This window comes from Cetorhinus maximus, chromosome 20 (assembly GCF_964194155.1).
Source record: "Cetorhinus maximus chromosome 20, sCetMax3.hap1.1, whole genome shotgun sequence".
Lineage (NCBI taxonomy): Eukaryota > Metazoa > Chordata > Chondrichthyes > Lamniformes > Cetorhinidae > Cetorhinus > Cetorhinus maximus.
Window position 1 is genome coordinate 45,446,341 of NC_135898.1, and position 22,622 is coordinate 45,468,962.

General features: G+C 40.2%; 1 protein-coding gene across 2 annotated transcripts in view; it reads right to left on the minus strand.

Moving 5' to 3' along the window:
- LOC144695070 (kinesin-like protein KIF20B) overlaps positions 1-22,622 on the minus strand; it is a 122,914-nt gene that overhangs the window by 2,396 nt on the left and 97,896 nt on the right. Inside the window, exons 23-32 of one of the 2 annotated variants that reach the window (XM_078565983.1) lie at positions 20,287-20,424; positions 19,271-19,367; positions 18,341-18,466; positions 17,024-17,175; positions 14,616-14,771; positions 13,010-13,186; positions 12,403-12,600; positions 11,213-11,281; positions 7,009-7,113; positions 4,119-4,254 (exon numbers count right to left, since the gene is read on the minus strand). In XM_078565983.1, the coding sequence (XP_078422109.1) occupies positions 4,119-4,254; positions 7,009-7,113; positions 11,213-11,281; positions 12,403-12,600; positions 13,010-13,186; positions 14,616-14,771; positions 17,024-17,175; positions 18,341-18,466; positions 19,271-19,367; positions 20,287-20,424 (1,354 nt within the window). The remainder of the gene's footprint in view (positions 1-4,118; positions 4,255-7,008; positions 7,114-11,212; positions 11,282-12,402; positions 12,601-13,009; positions 13,187-14,615; positions 14,772-17,023; positions 17,176-18,340; positions 18,467-19,270; positions 19,368-20,286; positions 20,425-22,622) is intronic. The other variant, XM_078565984.1, reaches the window with a different exon arrangement.

Sequence of the window (22,622 nt, forward strand, 5' to 3'; positions counted from 1 at the left end):
CAGTGTTTCACAGGAGTGCCCTGGTAATTGCCTTGGATCTGGGTTTGGTTGCCCTGGGAATGGAGGTGGGACTGTGCAAATGCAGGCCCGATTTAAGCAGACCACAGCAGCTATTACTGTGGCTGCTGTTTCAATGCATTACCTGCTGTTGGAAAGGTATCTCAGGAGAGGCAGAGGCCCAGCAGCCTTCCTTGTGGTCAGGTGGCATGACACCCCCCCCCCCCCCCCACCCTTCAATTGTGCTTGGCAGCCTTGTCCCCTCCTCTTCTAGCCCTGCGATGCCAACATTATGATGACTCTCTGCACCACCGAAACATTTACAGACCACTCTCCCAGCAACCTGCACTGACCCCATGGCACCTGTGTGCCAATGGTCGAGTCCCCCCTCTGGGCACTCACCCTTTCATGGGAATTTCATAGGCTGGTCATGATTGGCTAAACCCATGTCTGCCCCAGCCAGCACATGCTGCCTGTGTGCCCCAAATTCATGCCCCTCAGCAAACTTTCAATGAGTGCTGATAATTTTAATTGCTGTAGTTAATGGATCAGGTGGAATCTCTGGACCTCACACCCCCCACCTTGGTGAAAACACACCAGCGCTATTTTCATTCCCCACCAACCTCAGTCCCTGCCTCTGGTGAGACTCGAACGTTCAGCCCAGAGTCATTACAGCAATGCAGCGGCTATTCAGCCAATCGAGCCTGCCACTCTTGGTACAGCAATCCAGTCAGCCGCAATCCTCCAAACCATCCCTGTCGCCTCCCAAGTTTATTTCCTTCAAATGCCCATCCAACCTCCTTTTAAAGTCATTGATTACTTTCACTTCCACAACCCCCATAGGGGTGACTTCTAGGTCATTATCACTCGTTGCACAAAATTGTTCTTCTTCACATCCCTCTCTGTTCTTGCCCAAAATCTTAAATCTGTCCCCTCTGGTTCTTGCATTATCAGCTAATGGCATAGCTTTTCTTTATCGACTTTATCAATACCTATCATATTCTTCTGCACCTCTATCAAATCTCTACTCAACTTCCTTTGCTCAAAGGAGAACAACCTCAGCTTCCCCAACCTAACCTTCAAGCTAAATTCCTTCATCCTTGGAACCATTCTGGGAAATCTCTTCTGCATCCTCTCAAGGACCCTCACATCCTTCCTAAGTGCGGTGACCAGAACTGGACACAGTACTCTGGATGTGGCCTAAAAGAGCACTATAAAAGTTCAATATAACTTCTCACCTTTTGTACTTTATACTTCGGCTTAAGAAGCCCAAAATCCCATGTGCTTTGCTAAATACTCTCAATATGTCCTGCCACCTTCAAAGATCTATGCTGTTTTCCATCCATAAGCCAATTTTTAAATCCATGCTGTCGCTGACTCCTATTCCATGAGCCTCAAATTTGGTAATCAGCCTTTCATGCAGTACTTTGTCAAATGCTTTCTTAAAATCCTTATAGATAACATCTACTCCATTCTCTTCATCAACCTTTTGTTACTTCATCAAAAATTCAACCAGATTAGTCAAGCATGATCTGCCTTTTACAAATCTGTGCTGGCTCTCAATTAACTCAAATGCTTATTAATTTTTTCCTCTATTATTTCTAAAAATTTACCCACCACTGATGTTAAATTGCCCGGCCTATAGTTATTAGTCCTATCTTTACACAATCTTTCTTGAACGAGGGCAACACATCTACCACTTTCCAAAACTCTGACACCTCCCCCATATCTAGGGGAGTTTGGAATATTATGGCGAGCCTTTCCACCATCTCCAACCCCCTCTTCCTTCAGCAACCTGAAATGAAAGCTAATCTGGATCAGGCAATTTATCCACTCCAAGGCCAGAAATTTCCCCCATTGTGGGGGTTGTGCGGGGGCGGGCGTGAACCTGATCAGCGTCCCCGATCAGGTCTGCACCGCTATTTTAAGTGGGCAGGCCAATTAAGGCTCACCAAGCATGACGCTTGCCCAGAAGTGCTGAGCGCTCCCTGTACGGGCAGGGGGGGGGATGGGATTCCCTGAGTGGTTCCCTGTGCTCTTTCACGCGCAGAGATCTCCATGCCTCAGGGAGGTTTGTTTCAGTGTTAACCTTTTAAATACAGGATTTTTAAACTTTTAAAACATGTCCCCTCATGTGACACTATCACATGAGCTGGGGCATGTCAAAGAATAAATGTATAAATTTTTGTTAAGATTTTAAAACAGTTTGTGAAATCTCATCCCGCCCGTGGATGAGGTTTCATGAAAAATGCGAAGGCTCCCTGGGCTCTTCACCTGCCCACTAACCTTAAGGTTGGATGGGCAGCTCATTACATTAAGTTAATTAGGTTTTAAATGGCTTAATAGGTCTTTGACAGTTCGACTTGGCTGCACGCCCGCCGAACTGAAAATCTAAATGACATGCGGTGACGTTGGGACACACGCCCGACGTCACCTCGTGTCATTTTACGCGTCAGCGAGCGGGCCCCACCCCACACTGAGAAAATGCTGCCCCAAATAGATAGCCTTTCCTATATGTCCTGCCCATCAATTTTCATCCCATCCATTACTTCTATCATCTTTGGTTCTACCAATATTTTGTCAGCATCTTCTTCCTTAGTAAATACCAATAAAGTACTCATTGAGTATTCTAGCCGTGTCATGTGCTTCTAAGTAGATATCACCCTCTTTGTCACTAATAGGCCCCACTCTGCCTTTTACTATTCGTTTCCTATCTACATGCCCGTAGACAATGCTTGGGCTACCTTTTATGTTGACTGCCATTGTATTCTCATATTCTTTCTTTGCCAGTCTTAATTTCTTCATCAGTTCCCCTCTCAACTTATTGTATTTGGCCTAGTTCAAGAAAAATTCACCTGACATGCATCATACAATAGAAAATACACCACTTGCTTTTTTTTCCATCTCCCTTATCACCCAAAGTGGCTGGCTTTGGTTCCCCTACTTTTCCCTCTTGTTGGAGTATACTGTAGCTCTACCCGAAACATCTCTTCCTGAAAGATCACCCATTGTACTGTTTTTCTGTCAACTTTGGTTCCATTTTACCCTGGCTAGATTCTCTCTCATCCCATTGAAGTTAGCCCTCTTCCAATTTAGAAATTCTATTTTAGAATGCTCCTTGTTCTTAATTATTAATCTAAATCTTATGATACAATGATCACTCTTACCCATGTGTTCCCCCCACAGACAGTCTACTTGGCCCACCTCATTCCCCAGCACAAGCCACCTTCCTAGTTAGATTGAAAACACAATGGTCACAGAAGTCAGGAACATGCAGAGGCAGAGTCAAGGGGGAGGTGGGATGCAGTGGGGGAAGAGTGCAAAACCCTCCAAGTAATGCATCTAACTGACCCTCCAAGCAACACCTGACCCACATGTACAGTAGCATAGTCTGCAGATCTTGTATTGAGCTGATCAGCCACCGTAGAACCCATTGAACCAGAGTGAAAGCAAGTCATCCCCATACCCGAGGGACTGCCTAAGAAGAGTTAAGGGTTATCTAATTTGAATTTAACCAGTATTTCTTTTATATTTAGCACTTTAGTTTGCAAGTTATTTCAAGGAGGAATGCACAGTACTACATATGCATGCTACAGTATTTCAATTTGTACATTGTTTTGTTCCGGGCGAGAAATGTCTGAAGAAACCTAACTCCGGTTTTAACATTGATTACTATGATTCACTGAAATTGTTTCACTTAAAAGTCACAATTTTCAGGAGTGCAACTATAACTTTAAATGAAGACTTACTGTACTGGTTGGAGGAGGAATGTTGGCTACGGCATAACAAAACCTTGCTCTTCTTCAAAATGAAATGTTTAAATGTCCACATTATGCAGAAGACGGAACACAATTTTAACATCTCATTTGAAGTAAAGAACTGTAGGAAATGCAGTATTCCTTCAATACTGCATTAGAGTGGCAGTCAAATTCAGAATCTTCTGACTCAAAGGCAAGAACTCTGCCAAATAAACTCTTATCTATAAGTCACGTGTGTTACACTGGGCAGTGTCATTAGCCACAAGCAGGATTCAAAAGGCAGGTATTCAACATTTTTTCACTATGTTTTCAGTTTCTACATACAAATTTTACTACAACTAAGCATGCAAATTGTGGACTAACCTTTGTTCTGTAGAATTGTTGGGGAACTTTGTAATAAGCCTCCAATTTTCTGCAGTGTTCCATCTTTCTTTTGGCATGACCCAAGACTTGAGACAGAGGATTGTTTCCTTAGCCGATCAGTTGTACCTTTTACATTCTGAGACAAACAACTTGAATTGAGACAGTGTTGTAACATAAATTAAATCTACTGAATTGTCAATTTAGGTTTGCAATGGAGATCGTATGTACACGTTTGTCAGTATCTCTTTTCCTTCAACTAACATTTTACCATGTACAAGTTTATTTACAGTCTTTGGTGAAGAGAGAGAGTGTATGCAAGAGAGCAAACGAACATAATTTTGAATAGGGTTGCTTTCCTTGTCCAAGTCTTTTAAATGTAAACAAATATATCAGGCATGTGGAATTGATTTTCTACTGCAGTCAGGTATCCAAGAAAACAACCCAACTTACAAGAAAAAGGAGACAGCTGCTTACAATTGCGTCCATAAGTGGTAAAAAATAATATTCTAGTTGCCTGACTACTAAGAAATTATGTTCATTTTTCAAAAGACAATTATATTTGGACACCGATTCAAAAATTTTCATTTGTTTTGACTAGCCGTTTTCAGAGCTCTCTGCCACAATGATTAGTCAGAAAATCCATTTCGTTTCTGAAAAAAATACAAAGACTTCAGGCTCTAATTGTATTTGAAGTATTGGATTAAGTTATTCAAGTTGCATTTCTACATCCAATTTGAAAATAAATTTCCCTTAGTTTCAGCCTGAATTATATGTTCTGATAGCATATTTTCCATTCTGAGTGTTGAATATACAGAGTTCGGAACCTACGCAGTCTCTGGTGCATAATATTGCAGAAAAATGGCCATAATGAATCCAGTGGCACATTATCTCTCACTCACTTCAGTTCATGGAAAACAATAGGGCTGCTTATAAGAACTGCCTTTTTGCTGTGAATATGAGTAAATCATGCTTGGAAAGGGTCTGGACAATAATGGTGCTGGGGAAATGCAATCTAAATCGAATTTCATAGATGTAGATGGAATTAGCAACAAGTGGAAAGTACTGAGTGCAGAAGATGATTGCTGGGGGTGGGTAAAAAAAGAGACAGCGAGAGACAAACTCCTCCAAGGGAACTTCCAACCAGACAATGAGACAGAATTTTAAAAAAAATTTTGGATCAATTGAAATAATTGAAAACGTCGGATTAGATCAAACTTGTAGACTGAGGTTGTCTATACTTTACCACTAAAATATGTGTGTTGGAAATAAAGAAAACAGGGGAATTAGCTTGCTGGATAATCTGGATCAAAGTGAGAAAAGGCGCAACCACCAGTGATAGCTGTACACGAGGGTACAATCTGCATTCCAAACCAACAAGATCAAGACAATACAAGTAGTCATTTTCTGATGAAGGCTGTAAGGTTCTGGTCAGTTATTATGTAGAACTGTATTTTATACTATATCATATTTCCAGTGATTCATTAAGATCAAAATATAGAAACTGTATAAATGTGTTAATGTGTGCAGTAAAAAGTCTGAGTATACTACTACTAGAAAAAAGTATGAGGTACAAAAAGTACGTCATTTTAAAATATTACAACATACATGGTTGACCCTGCTATATAGTTCAGTGGGCTATATTCCCTCATACAAAGTGGTATAAACATCAGAAAATATTTCTGTATATATGAAAGTCTGCATTCCAAAATGCACAAAATAAAAGGCTAAAAATTGGTCCATACTGTTTTTGAGCGCAAGGGCCGCAAATCATGATCTGCCTGCACCTATCAAGATGGAGGTAGACAGCATGCAAATTTGGTGTTCCTACCTCATTTATTGATTGCAGCATAGATTGTGTCACCCACATTGATGGTTTCCAAGAGGGCCAAGCAGCCTTCTGTTCTTAAAGTCTGTCCCTCTTATAAGAGAAACGGCATTAAACTACAAGAGGCTGTTGCGGAATACCATTACTGCAATTATAAAATAAGGAAAATAGAACACCAGGGAGACTTCAGGGCCATGGATGCTGCGCTCAAGATATGCACGAGAAGGGGTGCCATATTTCTGCAGGGGACCCCTCAAGGACCACGCCTCTGCTCCATTTCCCTGCAGAGCCATAGGCACGGTAAATCCAACCCCCACACCTATTGCAGCCCTTGTTTGAAGTCACCAAACCTTCTGTTCTCTCTGTAAAGATGCAACAACACTCTGCCAAATACAGGAACTCAACACAACAACCAAAAAACACCCCAGAGCACTTCCAATGTTTTTTTTTCAAAATCACCTTAGCTGTAAGTTAGATGCCAAGTCCTTTAAATTATGTTAGTGCTCAGCCCCTTTTGGAGCTGAACGGTTGTTCTTTGGCAAGTGACGTGCAAATTCATTGACTGAATCTACTCAGTCCAGATTTGGAGATAAAGTGTCACATCAGCTGTTAAGGCAGTGTGATGTAATGATTCCACTAGATCAGCTGCTTCTGATGCAAGCAGGGACTCCTGCATAAGCACCGTCTCCAGTGGCTCTACAGATCTGAATTTCGTGCCCATAGTGCTAAAATTTAAAATTTCTGGTGGGTGGAGCAGCATGCTTACAGACCTCCATAGCAAAAACACTTCTTTACGGTGTACATCTACTTCTAAAATCGTCACACCACCACTACATCTACCCTCCCAAGATCACTTATTTGATTGGCTGTTTTTCTATGGCAAATCAATAGTGCCCTGGAGTGCTATAGACCAGCCTGACTTAATTTAGAACACGTTAGCTTTCCGAAGTTGCAGAGGGGGAAAAGAAGACAAAATTGCATATTAGTGAATGAAAGGACTTATTAAAAGTCCATTACGAATTAAGCTCTGCAAATTTGCTAATAGGTAACAATAGAAAGACCAACCTCTTCTGCAACACTGGTCATGGTGGGAATAGAGAAAGTTGGAGGATTGTTGCATACCATTCTAGAAACAATTGCATTTTTCTGGTTTTCACAGTCATCAATATTCTAAGAGCAGAAAAAAGAAAAGTTAGGGGAAATACTGATAAGCATGAATCCCATTACTTAGGAAGTAATTAGCAAACAAGTTGCAACAAAATTACAAGAGTACTTGTGCGGGGTGAGGTATGGGAATTAAGGGCTTGCAATCCCTATACTAAATTATTCTTTGAAATGTAAATTTCTGAATTTCATAACTTTGAAGGTAATCTAGCATTGTGTAATGGTTGAAAGCATTTGCAACTTACTGGATCCGAGGACTGTGCAAGATCTGTAACTCAAGTACCACATGCTCAATTGAATTAAAAGTTTCTTTCTCAATAATACAGTAATCCTATGAAAAATAGTACTGTCAACTTTGCCATTTTGGAATCAAAACACTATAAGAAAAAGTGATCTTAAGTCAGTAAGTGTTAATGTTGTGTGATAATCACTCAATTCCTTAATTTTCTCCAATACTACCATCACTTAACTCATGTGAAAACGCTCTCCAGAATAACCTCAGTTTGAATGACAAAAATCTTACACTATTACATCGAATTGAAATCCTAATTGCATCTCACATTTTTATTCAGAGGATAGTCTAAATATTGAAATGCTCCTTGAATCATTGTTTCTCCAGTCCCAATTTATAAAATCTTTCAATGCTTTTTAATGCTGCATATGCCTATCTAGGCGGTTAAAAATCTTGGCTCGATATTAACTCAGCGCATTTTGAGTGAGTTAAAAATCAGACCCATTGTATCTAAGGCATATCCATAGCACACCATACCTCAGCCAAGTGATTATTGCAAGACATCAAATATCTGATCATCACTGGACAGTCCAGTCAGGAATCAATGCCAAAATACCATTCAGATTGTGCCCAAGCAACCAAGAATAAACTATCATAAAACCAAGCAAAAACCAACCAAAACAAACATCTTCAGATCTTGAGTGGTCATGTTGGTTATGAACCAACTCCATGATAGATAACTGATTACATCTACAAAGAGATGTAAAGAAAATCAGCAAAATACAAAAAAAAACCCCATGTATTCAAAATCGCTACAATTTTTCAGCACATAAGGATCCCAACTCACGAGTCTAGCATTTGGGTTGACTCTCTTCCTGAAGTCTGGTTTGCTCACGTGTGTCTTCCTTACAAAAAAGTGTCAGGTCTCTCTGTTCATGTGCAATATCTTTGCCTCTCAGACCACATGACTTATCTTTGCCACTTTCAGGGCCTAAGGTATTACATGCTGTTTTTCCTCACTCCTTTCATATTCTTTTCCCCCTTTGCTTTCCATCATCTTGTCATATTGCCAGACATGAAAAGTTGTTTCAAACCCTGTCACTCTGCTTTCCTTCACAAAGAGTATAAAGTTAGAGATACAATTTAAAGGAATATATTTAAATAAATAAAGACGAAGGGAAGTGTGCTGAACCTTCAGTGCTTTTGAATTACCCAAAAGATTAGATTATTTTCAATGGATGAATTACAGGAGGGAGGCCAGTTAGCTCAGTTGGTTAGACAGCTGGTGCGTGGTTCAGAGTAATGCCAACAGTTTGATCTCAGTTCTGGTTGAAGTAGACTTGGGGCTGCCCCCTTGCTCTGCCCATAGTAAAATCATGGCATAAGCCATGGCTTGGTGACCCTTGAATAATTGAGAATACTACCTGGAGAAAAAGAACTACAGGAAAGTATATTTCAAAGGGAAAAATAGCTCAAAACACAATCAAAATTTCTAACAGATTTAATTGCAATTTGTTTAACATAACAGGTGTTTGTTCAAAGGGTACAATATATTCACTGGGCAGCAGCTCTAATTTAGCCACAACTAGAGTATTGAAACCAGTTCTAGTCAGTTTAGATGAGGGATTTTAGCTACATGGTTAGGTTGGAGAAGCTGGCGGTGTCCTCCGTGGAACAAAGAAGGTTGAGGGGAGATTTGATAAAGATGCACAATATGACAGGTTTGGATAAAGGTAGGCAAGGAAATGCTGTTCCCATTAGCTGATGGTACAAAACTAGTGGACACAGATTCACAGAAGATTATGGAGGGAATGTGAGGAAGAATTTTTTAACACAGCAAACGGTAATGACATGGAACGCATTGCCTACAAGGGTGATTGAGGCAGAGAAAATCAATTATTTCAAAAGGAAAACTGGATGGACACTTGAGGGAAAAAACTTGCAGGGCTACACGGATAGAGTAGGGGATTAACTGGATTGCTCTATAGAGAGCAAGTATGGACTCGATGAGCCTAATGGCCTCCTTTTGTGCTGTTATGACTCCCTTGACAAGAATCCAATGTTCAATAAAATTACGTCTTGTCATTCCTCAATGCCATCTCTCCCCACACACGCAGATTATGTAAAATACTCAGTGCACATTAAAACTTAAGTGCTTGTTAAAAACGGTAAATTGAAACAGTTGAAAAAAAAGTGTGTTTTTTAATAATGGAAAGTACAGTGACCAAATTCTAACTGAATGACAGGGTGCAAAAGGTCTGGTGCTAAGAGGTTTTTGTTAATGCTGTAATAGCTACAAACATTGTTAATGGAACTACGGAACAATGTGACTATACCTCCAAATATCAAGAATTATTTTCCAAGCACATTTTATTCTCCTGATTAAATTTAGCCTTTGAATTACAGGAATATTTGATGAAACAGTCACATTCCTTAACCAAAGATATGTAGTGTTCTATTTAATTAGAGCTAACCAGACCATCTGAGTAAAATTGATGCTTTCATACTAAACCACAAGAATTGTAGCTGAATCAATTAAATTTTCTAAGAAGCACAAACTTTTATTACAGTGGTCATAAAATACAAAGAATGCCTCGTAGGCATTTGTACCATAACCATTTTCAATTTAACCAAATAGCAACCCTGATGTACTTTCTGGGTAATTGCAAGTTGTATGCAGAAAGTCCCAAAAATGCATCTCTCTCGGATTCTTCCTGGCATCGTAATCCTAGGGAGGATCTGTTATGCGACCACAGATTTGCCATAATACCAGGGCTGAAAGGGTTAAATTTGAGGACAAGTTACACAAAGTGGATTCCTAATGTTTAGAAAGATAAAGGTGATTTCATTGAGGTCTCTAAAATGATAGGAATCATATTGGCTAGAGACAAATAATTTTCTTTGGTGGGGTAATCCATTGCAATTTTAAAATTAGAGCTAAGTTATTTAGAAATGAAATCAGGAAATTCAAACATAAGGGCAGTGGAAAACTGAAATTCTCTTCCCAAAAGGCTGCAAATAGTAAATAAAAATTTTCAAGATGGAGTTTGAAAAATTTCTATAGTTAAAGTTATCAAAGAATATGGAATAAAGGAAGGAACGTGGAATTGAATCTATTCCCATTTCAATGGAAAAGCAATTGAGATACTACAATTAGACTCTCTGCCTCAACGAATGGGCAGGGCAGGATGAGTGAGCATGTTTCTACTTTTGATTGCTATGCAGCTCTGAATTTCAGGCAAGACCAGACTCAGACTTGGACAAACTGCCCTTTATAGTTGAATAATATGGCTTCACATAGCTACTTAGGCAGAATAGCTGTTGTGTTATTGATGCCCACAAAACCGTCCACAAGTAGCAATGAGCACCATCAGGAAAAAAAGGGAAGGATATTTTTCAAATCAAACACACAACACAGCAAACTGCAGTTATATGCAATTGTTCAATGACCAAGTTTGATGATTTTTTTTAAAAAGTGTCCAAACTTGCTGCAGTTGTCTTCCACTTCCTTATGGATTTAGCTGGACTCAGCATGTAATTATTTGACTAATGAGATCTCGATATCCTTTTGCAATTAACCGTATTTGTTGCACTGAGCAAATAAGGGAATACATTATCCTCAAATAAGATTTTTACTCAGATTAATTTTCAGTTAGGAATAGAAGTAAATGGAGAATATTTTTGCACATTTGGATTGCACAGTTATCAGAATTAGACTTGAACAGGCATGTGCCTCTATTTAAATAGAACACTGGGATTATGGATAATCCATAATCCCAAATTAATGAGTTATAATTCAAATATTGATTTACTTTGAATTAAAACACCACTTAAGACATTATTATTGTTTTTTTCAGCAACACAATTTTGTACCTTACAAGTGCCAGCTGCTGAGGATTTCTTTGTAGAATTGCTTTTCCAGCAGCCTGACAGCATACCACTCTTGAAGGGTAATTGTAAAATGAGGGGAAAAAGTATATTTAAGCATATTATCAAAAATATGATACTGTAGAAATGAAAACCTTATTCAAAATCTGACGCAATATTTAAAATCCAAGTTTAAAATACTAAACAGGCAAGCTTTAAAATGCAATCTATATCATTTGGGGGAAGGTCTCAACTGATACAAGAACTTATAACAAATGCTACAATATTTAGAATGGTTAAAACACCAACGCATGAAATTAAATAAATTTCCATAGACTTCAAAACTACGTCTTCAGCAAATAAAATCCTCACTTTGGCAAGATGAAGCACACCATCCCAACAACCACATGGATAAAACCATCTTTGGAATATATGTGAATATAACCATTAGGCATATACTACCTGGAGCCAGGTAAATCATAAAGGCTCCTTATTTGAAAGCAGCCTAACACGGATATGCGCGCGTACACACACACAATAAATAAAACAAAACTATTGGGGTGGTGAAGCAGAGCAGTTTCACACTGCTTAAGCATCTCAAAGAAGGGAATCCAACATTCCTGCTTAGCCAATCCGCTATTTCTCTTATGCAAAGCAATCTAAGCTCATACACAATTTTAAACTATTGTTTTAGGAAGCAATTTACAAACATTAAGGAAAGAAAGACAGTCTTACATTAATATTGCACCTTTCATGACCTCAAGTAGTCTCAAAATGCTTGACAGTCAATTTGTACACAGTTATGCTTCACAAACAGCAATGTGATGATGATCAGATAATCTACTTCGAGCTGTTTGGTTGAGGAATAAATATTGGCCAGGGCACCTGGGATAACTCCCTAGTTCTTCTTCAAAATAGCACCATGGGATCTTTACTAAGGCAGATGGAGTCTTGGTTTAACGTTTCATCTGAGCATCAATAACCCTGGCTGCTCAACACCCCTTCAGTTCTGCACTGGAGTGTCAACTGAAGCTGTGTGCTCAAGTCACTGGAGTGGGGCTTGAACCCACTATCTTCTAAAAGGAGAAGAGTTCTGTGCACATGGATGTAATTAAGTGTGTAAAATAGCTCCCCTGAGTCCAACTGAAGGCATGGTAGGAATGTAACTTAGCAGCTACTTTACACTGATTCGTTACCTCTTCCAGTGCAGAGCTTTTTCTTTTTCTGTTGGATCTGGGTATTTTCACAGTGATCAAATTGCCACTTGATTCTTTCACTGACATCTTGTTAGGTTGAAGCGGTGTGAACTGAATCTCCAATTGAGGTTTTGGAAACCTACTTGTTTTTTCTCCATTTTCCGTTGAAACCTCTGAAGAATCCAGGACAGTTTCCGACTGGTCAATGAACAGATAGAAAGCATTTCAAAAACAAAAAAAAAGTAAAGTCCCATACAGATAACTCACGTACAAGTTAAATAGCGATTCTAAATATAAAATTCAAGAAAAAAATTCAATGGAGCTGTGTAAACCACTCAAAATAAATTTTATTTTCATTCCCAAGTTCTAAATGTGAAGTCAGCCCCTGTAATAATGTGAGATCCACCTCTTATGGTTCTTAACTAACCCACTATTCAATTTAGTATATATTGGCTTTGTACATCACAAAGCAACAGCCCATTTGATCTAATCTTTTCAGAATAAAAAGACTCTCCCCGCGACTCCCCACTATATCTAGTGTTCTTTTTGTAAAAAAGCACTTGTCTAAGCCAGCCAGGAGCATGCGCAAACACACTTCTCTTTTCACCTCTCCTTGGTTCCCTTTTGCAGAAGCCTTGAGTCTTTCTATTTCTTCATCTTTCTGCTTATTGCTGGTTATAAGGCTTCCAAGCTTCACTTCTAGCTCCTTTACCAAGTTGTCCCGCTCTTCTCGCCATTTCTGCAGATTCTTATCCTTCTCAATTATCTCAGATGCAAGTTTTTCCTTAACCAAAAAAAAAGAAAAATTAAACTACTTAGAATATTTACCATAGCTGTTATATACATGAATTGCATTTATATTGGGGTTTTCTGTCCTCAGGATATTCCCAGCCAACAAATTAGCAGTCACTATTATGTAGGCAAACATGACAGCCAATTTGCTTCAAGGTCCCACCAATAGCAAATGAGGTAAATACCCAATCAATCTTCTTTCTTGGTGTAGTTTGAGGGATAACTGTTGGCTAGGTCACTGATAGAACTTCTTCAAAATTGCATTATAGGATCCTTTATATACATCTAACAGGGAGATAAAGCTTTTTTCATCAAAAGACAAATCAGCACTTCCTTATCCCTCAGTACTGTTTTGAACTAACAACCTAAATTATGGGCTCATGCTGTGTTGATACTTGAATTAATAACTTTGAGTCAGGCCCAACTGCTACCGCCACGGCAACCCGACACTTAAGAGAAATTTCCATCAGTCTACAGAAAAAAAAAGATCTAAGTGCAATGCAACTTGCTCTTGACCATGTGGTCATCTCCAACAGATGAATGCACATAGAGATCAGAATCAAAGATCTGAAGTGGCTCTTGGAAAAGAAGGCTTTCCCCACCTACACAGGTTTCTCTCTTTGCACTGAAGAGAGTTCAGTGAGGAAAGAAGCTACTAGCCCTGGTTGAGTAAGCTAGGTAGACCTTTTTTGTTAGGTGATGCCAAATCTGGCCTGTCTGACATACTAGTAAAAAGGACAATCTGGTTTGGACTTGTTTAAGGTGCAAGTGAAAGAATAACCATTATATGAATAAAAGGAGCCAAATGTATAGAACAAAATTGACCCTTGAAAACTTAATATAGCTGCTTGCTAAGATCCTAGAGTTAACTTAGATTATCACTGCAGTCAAATTTATGTCAACAGCTTTGTTGAATACTCCAAGTTGATCAATAGAAGCTGAACTCAAATTTTGGAGTACTTTGAACATAATGCTAGATGAAATTTGAGATTCCCAGAGGATCTTGATGGCTTTACCATGACATTCCATCCAGGCTGGAATGTGGCTTGACCAATACATGGTTTTAGACTATTCCTGGAATGGGGATGCTTTGCAGGTGGAAAAAGGGAAACTGGGAAAGCCCATCTGAGATGGGAAATTTCAATTGGTTTATGATTTAATACATTCAACATCTCCCTACCGCTCTTGCCAAAGGCTAGTGCCTAATGAAGATAGTGTTCAAAACAAAATTAAATGCAAAAGTTTATACAAGACTTTGTTCAATATATCTTTTAATTTAAAAATACCAATTAAAATTTGTTGTAGAGGCTATTTTCAAAAATATATTGACTGCAGACTTTGGAGCCAACTTTTGTATAGATAAAAAACATTTTATTTGGCAACATCATATTAACTGATTAAATCTGACAGGTTTTTCTTACCATTTCTAATTGCAATTTAGAATAATGCTCTCTTTCTTCTGTCCATTTTCTCATCTCTTTATTGCGCCGATCTTCAGCTTCTTTTGCTTGCTGAATGAGAACCATTTTCTCATTTAGCCATTTCTTCCGATTACATTTCTGTTCATCTTCTAATTCCTAAAGAATTTAATCCAGTTTCACTCAGTGTTCATAGCTGAACTTTAAAATGTTTAAAGCAAGTCAAACTAGCCACATGGTGATTTCATGAGTACTGTCACAATATTGGTATACAATAACATGACAAAAGAAAAATCAAGATTCAGATTCATTAAAACAAATAGGCAAGAGTTTTATATAATTCTTCAACCACCTCAATAGTGGGCAATAGGCAGGAAATGCCCAGGAGAGAACAGTGCCAAATTTTCAATTTTAAAAAACAAATTCCCATAAATTGACCTTAAAATTTGCGACGAAAATGTTAGATTTATTAACTTAAACACTTGAGATGTTCAAGATGCCATTCAAAAAAATATGAAATGAGCTGAACTTTAATCATTTCTCATTGTAACCATCTGAATGGAAATGCTATGAAAATGACCAGACACTACTTCAAAAGTGAAATAAACAAAAATACAGTTGGGAATTCATTTTCACTTCTAAACAACCCAGATAACAGTTGTTACACTTGAAGGCAACAGCCACAACTGCTTTTGCTAGTCATATATCTTGCCAGTCCTTTGTGACACATGGGCCAAATCTTCCAGTCTCCAGATTGCTGGAGACCGGATGTATGACTGAGGATGTACGTCGGGACTCTCTGAAAGCCCTGACATGCGAACCCATGTGGGAAACGGCTGGGAAGTTACAACTTCAAATGGGGAATTCCCCTGCTCCCTAGGACCTTCCGTGAATACCTCTGACTTGAAGTTAAGAGTCAGAGGCCAGGTACGCAGTACTTACCTGGTACCAAGGAAGTGTTAGACTGATTAAAACCTAGTCTAACACCTGATAACTACGCAACTGACCCCCCTGACTACCTGCCTCGGCCATCCACACACCCCCTCACCCTTTCACTAACATTCAAACTGGACCTTTAAACTTACCATACGGCAGCTAGTGCTGTTAAAAAAAAGTAATCTTTCCATGACGCTACCCTGTTCTAACAGAATTCCCTGACGGACGCTGCGCATTTCTGTGAAAGCAGGCTCAGAAGACCCAAGTAGAAATGCTCAGCAGTGTCGAGTTGGGGAATTTACGAATGCAGCAGCAATCTGATGATCATTGCTGCTGCTTGGAAGATACAGGCCAATATCTTTTTTTCAGGGCTCTTGGCTATACTCTAATCACATTGTTTCAACTGGCTTCTGATGAATTATCTTAATTGCATTGCAGTTCATTTTTAAATGTCACATCTTGGTGTCCTTTTTTGATGAGAACTAGAGTAATTGAATCAATGCAAAGAGAATATTACTTTGATGTGCATAATGTTATTTCAGATATACCTATCATATATACTCTATCAAATGATAAAACACTTCTAATGTCCTTTACTCTGACATTCATTTCAGGTCAATTTTAAACTTAACCACTAAAATCCCTCCAGTATTGAAAAAATACTCCACAGCCCCCAATTTTAAATCTCCAAAAATACATATAAATTGCAATACTTTTCCAAGTATGAAGATCTCATCGCTGCATAACCTTACTTCAATATTATCAATGTTTATTATTAACATTTCCTACATCCATAGTTATAATGGTAACTCTTCGAGTCTTACTGCAATTACATTCACTTGCTGGTGTGGCCTGTTGTAGTCTCTCAGTTATGTCTCCCAACTGCCAACTCCACCTAACCTGAAGGCAAGACTTGCTTTCACCTGCAAACATACCATGCTACAGGAGATCAACCAGTTGGATATAGTTAAAAAAAAAAAGCTCTTGGTATCCTTAAATTACTGTACAAAAATCTGAGAAGGGGGGCAGGCAGTAGAAAGGGTGAGTGAGGAAGTACAAGGAAGTAGCATCTTTCATGACTTCAGGACATCCCATAGCACTTTACAGCTGTTGAAGTACTTTAAGGTACAGTTACTACTGGAAAATGTTGGCAGCATTCTGCAACATTAAGGTCTCACAAACAGCAATAAGATATTAACCAGATACTCTGTTTTAGTTCATGTTGGCTTATGGATAAATAATCAGCCAAAACACTGAAGACTCTAATTCAAATAGATATGTCTGCCTGAGCAAACAAGGCCTCAATTTAACATCTCACCCAGAAGACAACACCTTCGATGCTGGTGCATTTCTGTGGGAATGCTGCAAAGTGTCAGCCTTGATCATATGTTCAAGTGCCTGGAATGGAAACTACCCCACAATCCTCTGCATCAAGAGACAAGTGTACTCTGCTGAGCAAATGATCAGAAACTTACCACCAACTGCTGTTTTAAAACTTCAATTTCTTTCTGAAACTGTCCTGATTCTGTGTTATGACGTTCACTTGCATTTTTCACCAGCTGGTTGTGTTCAAGTGTATTACATTTTTTCTCAAATTCTTTGGCATTCTGCATCCATTTCTCTAATTCTAAAAAGGGGAAATATATATTAAAAACTAACCCAGATTAGCCTGTTATGTGCATGTGCAGTTCTGCAATTCAACTGCAAAATAAAATGAGCTCATTATTAATCTTCTGAAGTGTCTATTGTCAGAATACAGCGTTTTCCACGTCACATCATACAAGCACAAATCAGCTATCAAGAGTCTCACGACACCAGGGGCTGAATTTTCACCTCAGCATGCAGGCGTGTGCCTAAGCACGAGCGCAATAATGTCGTGAGCGCCCCGACGTCATCGCGCACTTGCTTGACATTTTGGTCGGTGGGCACATGCGGGAATTGGCAGCGCGCCCGCCGACAATTAAGAGGGTTGTTAAGCCCATTAATCGATTAATTAAATAGAATTGTTCCCTGCCCGTCCAACCTTACGGTTGGCAGGTGAATGAATGGGCCAAGCAGCCTTTCGATTTTTGAGGAAACCTCATCCACGGGCAGGATGAGGTTTCCGATGTTAATTAAAAATAAAATAAAAGCTTTCAGAACACATTTACAACATGTCCCAGCTAATGTGACAGTCACATGAGGGGACACATTTTCCTTATTTTTTAAAACTTTATTTTTAATGTGGAAAATCTTAAGCTTCCTGAGGCAGCTCTGTGCCTTCAGGGAGCTTTCCGTGAGCACACCTGCACGCATGCACTGACTTCCGCACTCGCCATCCGCCATTCCCCCCCCCACCCCCCCCCACAACCCCCATGTGTTTCAGCGCGCAATTCATTAATTGGCCAGCCAGCGTGAAATCGCAGTCGGGGTCCAATCACGGGCGGCAGACTGTTGCGCGGCCGCTCCTGGGCCCGTCTGACAAGGGGAAAATCCTCCCCCGGGTTTCTAATAGTTTTATTTTTAAAAAATCATTTTAATAGAGTCATAGCAATTAATTTTACACAGCAAAAACAGCACACTTCTCATTCTGTCTGTTTACGATAGTTAAACTTAGGAGTCCGACTGCTAGAACAGCATGCAGCTTTCTCCCTCGTTGGTTAGGGGCTGTGTTTATTCCCCTCAAATTACTGGTTGTGTCGCAATTTAAAAAAGAAACACCACACAAACTGATTTTCCACTTTGCATGCTATTTGATGGGCACCAACTACCAATATGAAAAATCCCCAATATAGCTGTAATAGTGCAATCACCTGTATTCAATTCTTCAATCTCTTTCAACTTGGCCTCAAGCACTTCATCTTGCTCAGCTTGGGTTTGGTCTTGTTCAGTTAATGCAATTTTCATATCTTGAATTATTCGCTCCTTTATCTGAAGTTCTTGACATGAATCAGAACAGATGGTCAACAACAATTCCACTGTAATAGATTTTGAACTCGAAATATCGAGAAGATATTTCAAAATTTAGAGGTAAAAAGTGATAATTGTGCAGTGGTGAGAGGACCTGAAGGTATCAGGATGACCAATGAAACATCGATGGATATAACCCTTTCATTAAAGCTAGTAAATATCCAAACAAATTAGAGTCACAAAGACCTTGTTTAAAAACACGTCACAATAGTTTACACAGGAGGAAAATCCTTAATTTTTCATAAAATATAAATTTTCATCCATAAAGTTGCCATATTGTAATGGGCCTAGTTTATCAGCAAAAGTCAAAAACTTTGATTTGCAACAGAGAGAAGCATACACTTATCACAGAAATCTTTGAAATCTCCTGAAAATACTGTGTTGCTCTAAAATACATGCACGGCATCATTTCTAGCCAAAACGGTAACTCATGTAGAAAGTAACAGATCTACTTTCCAGATTATCTCCTCACTTAATGCTGATTGATAATAAAATACCACTTAAAATGCTCTGTAATCTGTGGATTTTAGCATATGTACAAAATTCACCAGAACCACATCTTAAAGTTAGCAAACTTGCTATGCAAAATAATTAAATTGAATAAAAATGAAGTAAAAACACAAACCTAATTACTATCAATGTGCCTTCATTTTATCAACAAGCTTTCAAACAAACAGTCCCCTAGGCTACAAGCAATTTAATATCCTCAGCATTCTGAATAAAGCAGGAAGCATCTGAACAACATTTGATTTGCACTTCAGTTCTTTAAATACCTTTGGAAGCAGTTTGAAAAAGATGAATGGCTCCTTCAGCCTTTTTATCAGTTAACATGATGCAAGGTTCCTGGGTGGATTTATCTTCACTTGAGCCCTAGACATCAACATCATTTAAGTAATGTATATATCAATACAAGTGCTACTTTGCCAAGAATATATTACGTAAATAAAGTGAGAACTATGTAAGATCAAAATTACAAGTCTGAATACAATTTAAAGAGGAACACAAAAACTTCAACAAATTACTATGCAGTTACTGCAAATAACTTAGACTGGCTGGGCTGAATTTTGCTGTCGGTGAGCAGGGGGGCGGGGCCCCCCGATGTCATCCTGCCCCATTTAAATCTTCAGGAAGGCGGGGGCACAGCGAAATCAGCCATTGACAGGATTATCAAAACAATTAAAGGACCTGCCCGTCCAACCTTAAGGTTGGCGGGCAAGGCAAGGAGCCCCGGCGGGCTTCTGAAAAAACATGAAACCTCATCCACCGGCGGGATGAGGTTTCATGTATGGTTTAACAAGGTTTTAGTGAAATTTATTAACATGTCCCATCTCATGTCACATTGTCACATGAGGGGGACATGTTAAGGGGTTTTTTTTTCTTATTTTTATTGTTTAAACAACTGTCAGTGATCTCCCTGAAGCAGCACTTAGCTTCAGGAAGCTGTGCACTCTATCGTGCGCATGCGCGAACTCTCGCATTTGGGGAATCCCCCCACCGGCCTCACAGAAAGCTCATAGCGATTCCCGCCGGGCGTCATGCTGGGCGGGCCTTAATTGGCCCGCCCACTTAAAATGGCGACGGGGCCCGTTTCTCCGGTGGGGATCGGCTGCCCGCCCACCAGAGGTTGGGTCGGTCCACCCGCCTGGTAGGCAGAAAATTCTGCCTGTTGACTTTTAGTGGCTATGAGGCCAAAAAATCTTCCATTCTGGTTTTTGAACACATTTTTATATTTGAACATTTAAATGTTATCAGTTACTTAATGTAGATTAAGCTCTGGGACCACACTAACCTGTTGCTCCTTCATTTTGTGTAGGGTGTTATTCTCTTCTAAATCCTTTTCCAGTTTCCTTAAAGCAGTATCTTTTTCATCTAAGGTGATCGTTAATATTTCTACCTTCTTTTTCAAGTCTGCTTCATTATGACACAACTAAAACCCAATAAGGCATGTTAGTAAATTAAAATCTCTCACATATTTCCAAAGTATGAAGAAACATTTGCAAAACGATAAGCTGCTAACATGATATGAACATGGAAATAACCACAGATTTGCTGCTAAACGCTGTTACTATATAACCAAGGTGGTGCGTGTGAAAAAGGTGTTGGTCACAAGTGTCAGAAGAGAAAATAACTAATGTGTAATACCAGAACATAACTCCATATACAGTAGACAAACTGCTTGTTTGGATTATTAGGGTACATGAGCTCTTCAACACAGAAGTGTTCTGTAGTTTTTCCTCACCTCAATGAGAGGCTGAGAGAGACACCAAGGGCGGAATTTTATCGCCAGCAAGGAAGTCCTGATGTCAGATTACAAAGCGGGTGACATGGCCGTAAGGCGGAAGATTACAAGGAATTTTAATCAGGGGCCTCCAATTAACAGGGAGCGGGCGGAGGATGTCCCACCATCTGATAGGCAGGCGTCATATTTAAAGGGGGGGTGGGGGGCACACAGCACAAACAGAAGTATATGAAAGGGAGGCTAGACAAGGGTGGAAGTAGGGCAATGGCAGCAGCTAAAGGATGGCTGCCACCCAGGTTCATTGATGCCTTCCCGAAGGTGCTCCTCTAGACAGTCAGGGCACAGAGGAGGGTGGGGAGGGGGGTCTTCCTGCCACATAATGGCAGGAGGAAGCCAGGTATGCCTGCCCTAAAGGACATGGCTGGAAGTTGCAGAGGGGGGAGATTAACAGCCTTAGGACAGCTCCAAGGACGCACTGATTCATTTCCAGCATTGTAAATGATCTGATGTGGTATGGCAAGACAAGACAAAATAATAACACAAAACTCACAACTTTAAAATGTCACAAACGGTACATATGAAATGTAAAAAGATGGTATCCGCCCAGGCATCCGCCATGACCTTGCGCCAGCGCTCACAGTTAGATACATAACAGCCTCTCAGTGGAGGACCTGGTCAAAGAAGTATTTAGATGAACACTTGAAACACCATAGCATACAAGGCTATGGGCTATGCACTGGAAAATGGGATTAGAGTAGATAGGGGCTTGATGACCGGCGCAGACACGATGGACTGAAGGGCCTCTTTCCATGCTGTAAAACTCTATGGACAGAATTTTGCCGTCGGCGAGCAGGGGGCGGGGCCCGCTTGCCGACGCATAAAATGACATGGGATGACCTCGGGCAGAACCCCTAACGTCATCCTGCCCCATTTAAATTTTCAGGAAGGCGGGGGCACAGCAAAATCAGCTGTGCGCCCGCTGACCTGTCAATGGCCAATTGAGGCCATTGACAGGATCATTTAAACAATTAAAGGACCTGCCCGTCCAACCTTAAGGTTGGCAGGCAGGCCAGGAGCCCTGGCGGCAAATAGAGAAAACATGAAACCTCATTCAGCGGTGGGATGAGGTTTCATGCAGGGTTCTAAAGAGTTTTAATACAGTTTTACTGTAATTTATGAACATGTCCCATCTCATGTGACATTGTCATATGAGGGGGGACATGTTAGGGAATTTTTATTTTTCTATTTTTAATCTTTTTAAAAGTGTAAGTGATCTCCCTGAGGCAGCACTTAGCCTCAGGGAGATGTGTGCATGCGCGAAAGAGCGCACTCTCGCTTTTGGGGTACCCCCCTCAATCCACCCCGCACAGGAAGCGCATAGCGCTTCCCGCCGGACATCACACTGGGCGGGCCTTAATTGGCCCGCCCACGTAAAATGGTGGCGGGACCCGCTCCTCCGGCGGGGATCGACTCCCTGCCCGCCGGAGATTGGGTCAGGCCAGCCCGCCCGACAGGCAGAAAATTCTGCCCTATGACTCTAAGTTGTCTGTTTTTTTTATTCTTTACATGGGATGCGTGCATCATTGGCTAGGCCAGCATTTTTATTGCCCATCCCCAGTTGCCCTCTAGGTGAGCTGCATTCTTAAACTGCTGCAGTCCATCTGGTGTAGGTATACCCGCAGTGATGTTAGTCAGGGGGTGTGGGTGGTGGCTGGGTGGGCGTAGTTCCAGGATTTTGTTCCAGCGATAGTGAATAAATGGCGATATAGCTCCAAGTCAAGATAGTGTGTGGCTTGGAAGGGAACCTGCAGGTGATAGTGTTCCCATGCATCTGTTGTCCTTGTCCTTCTAGGTGGTAGAGGTCAAGGGTTTGGAAGGTGTTGTCA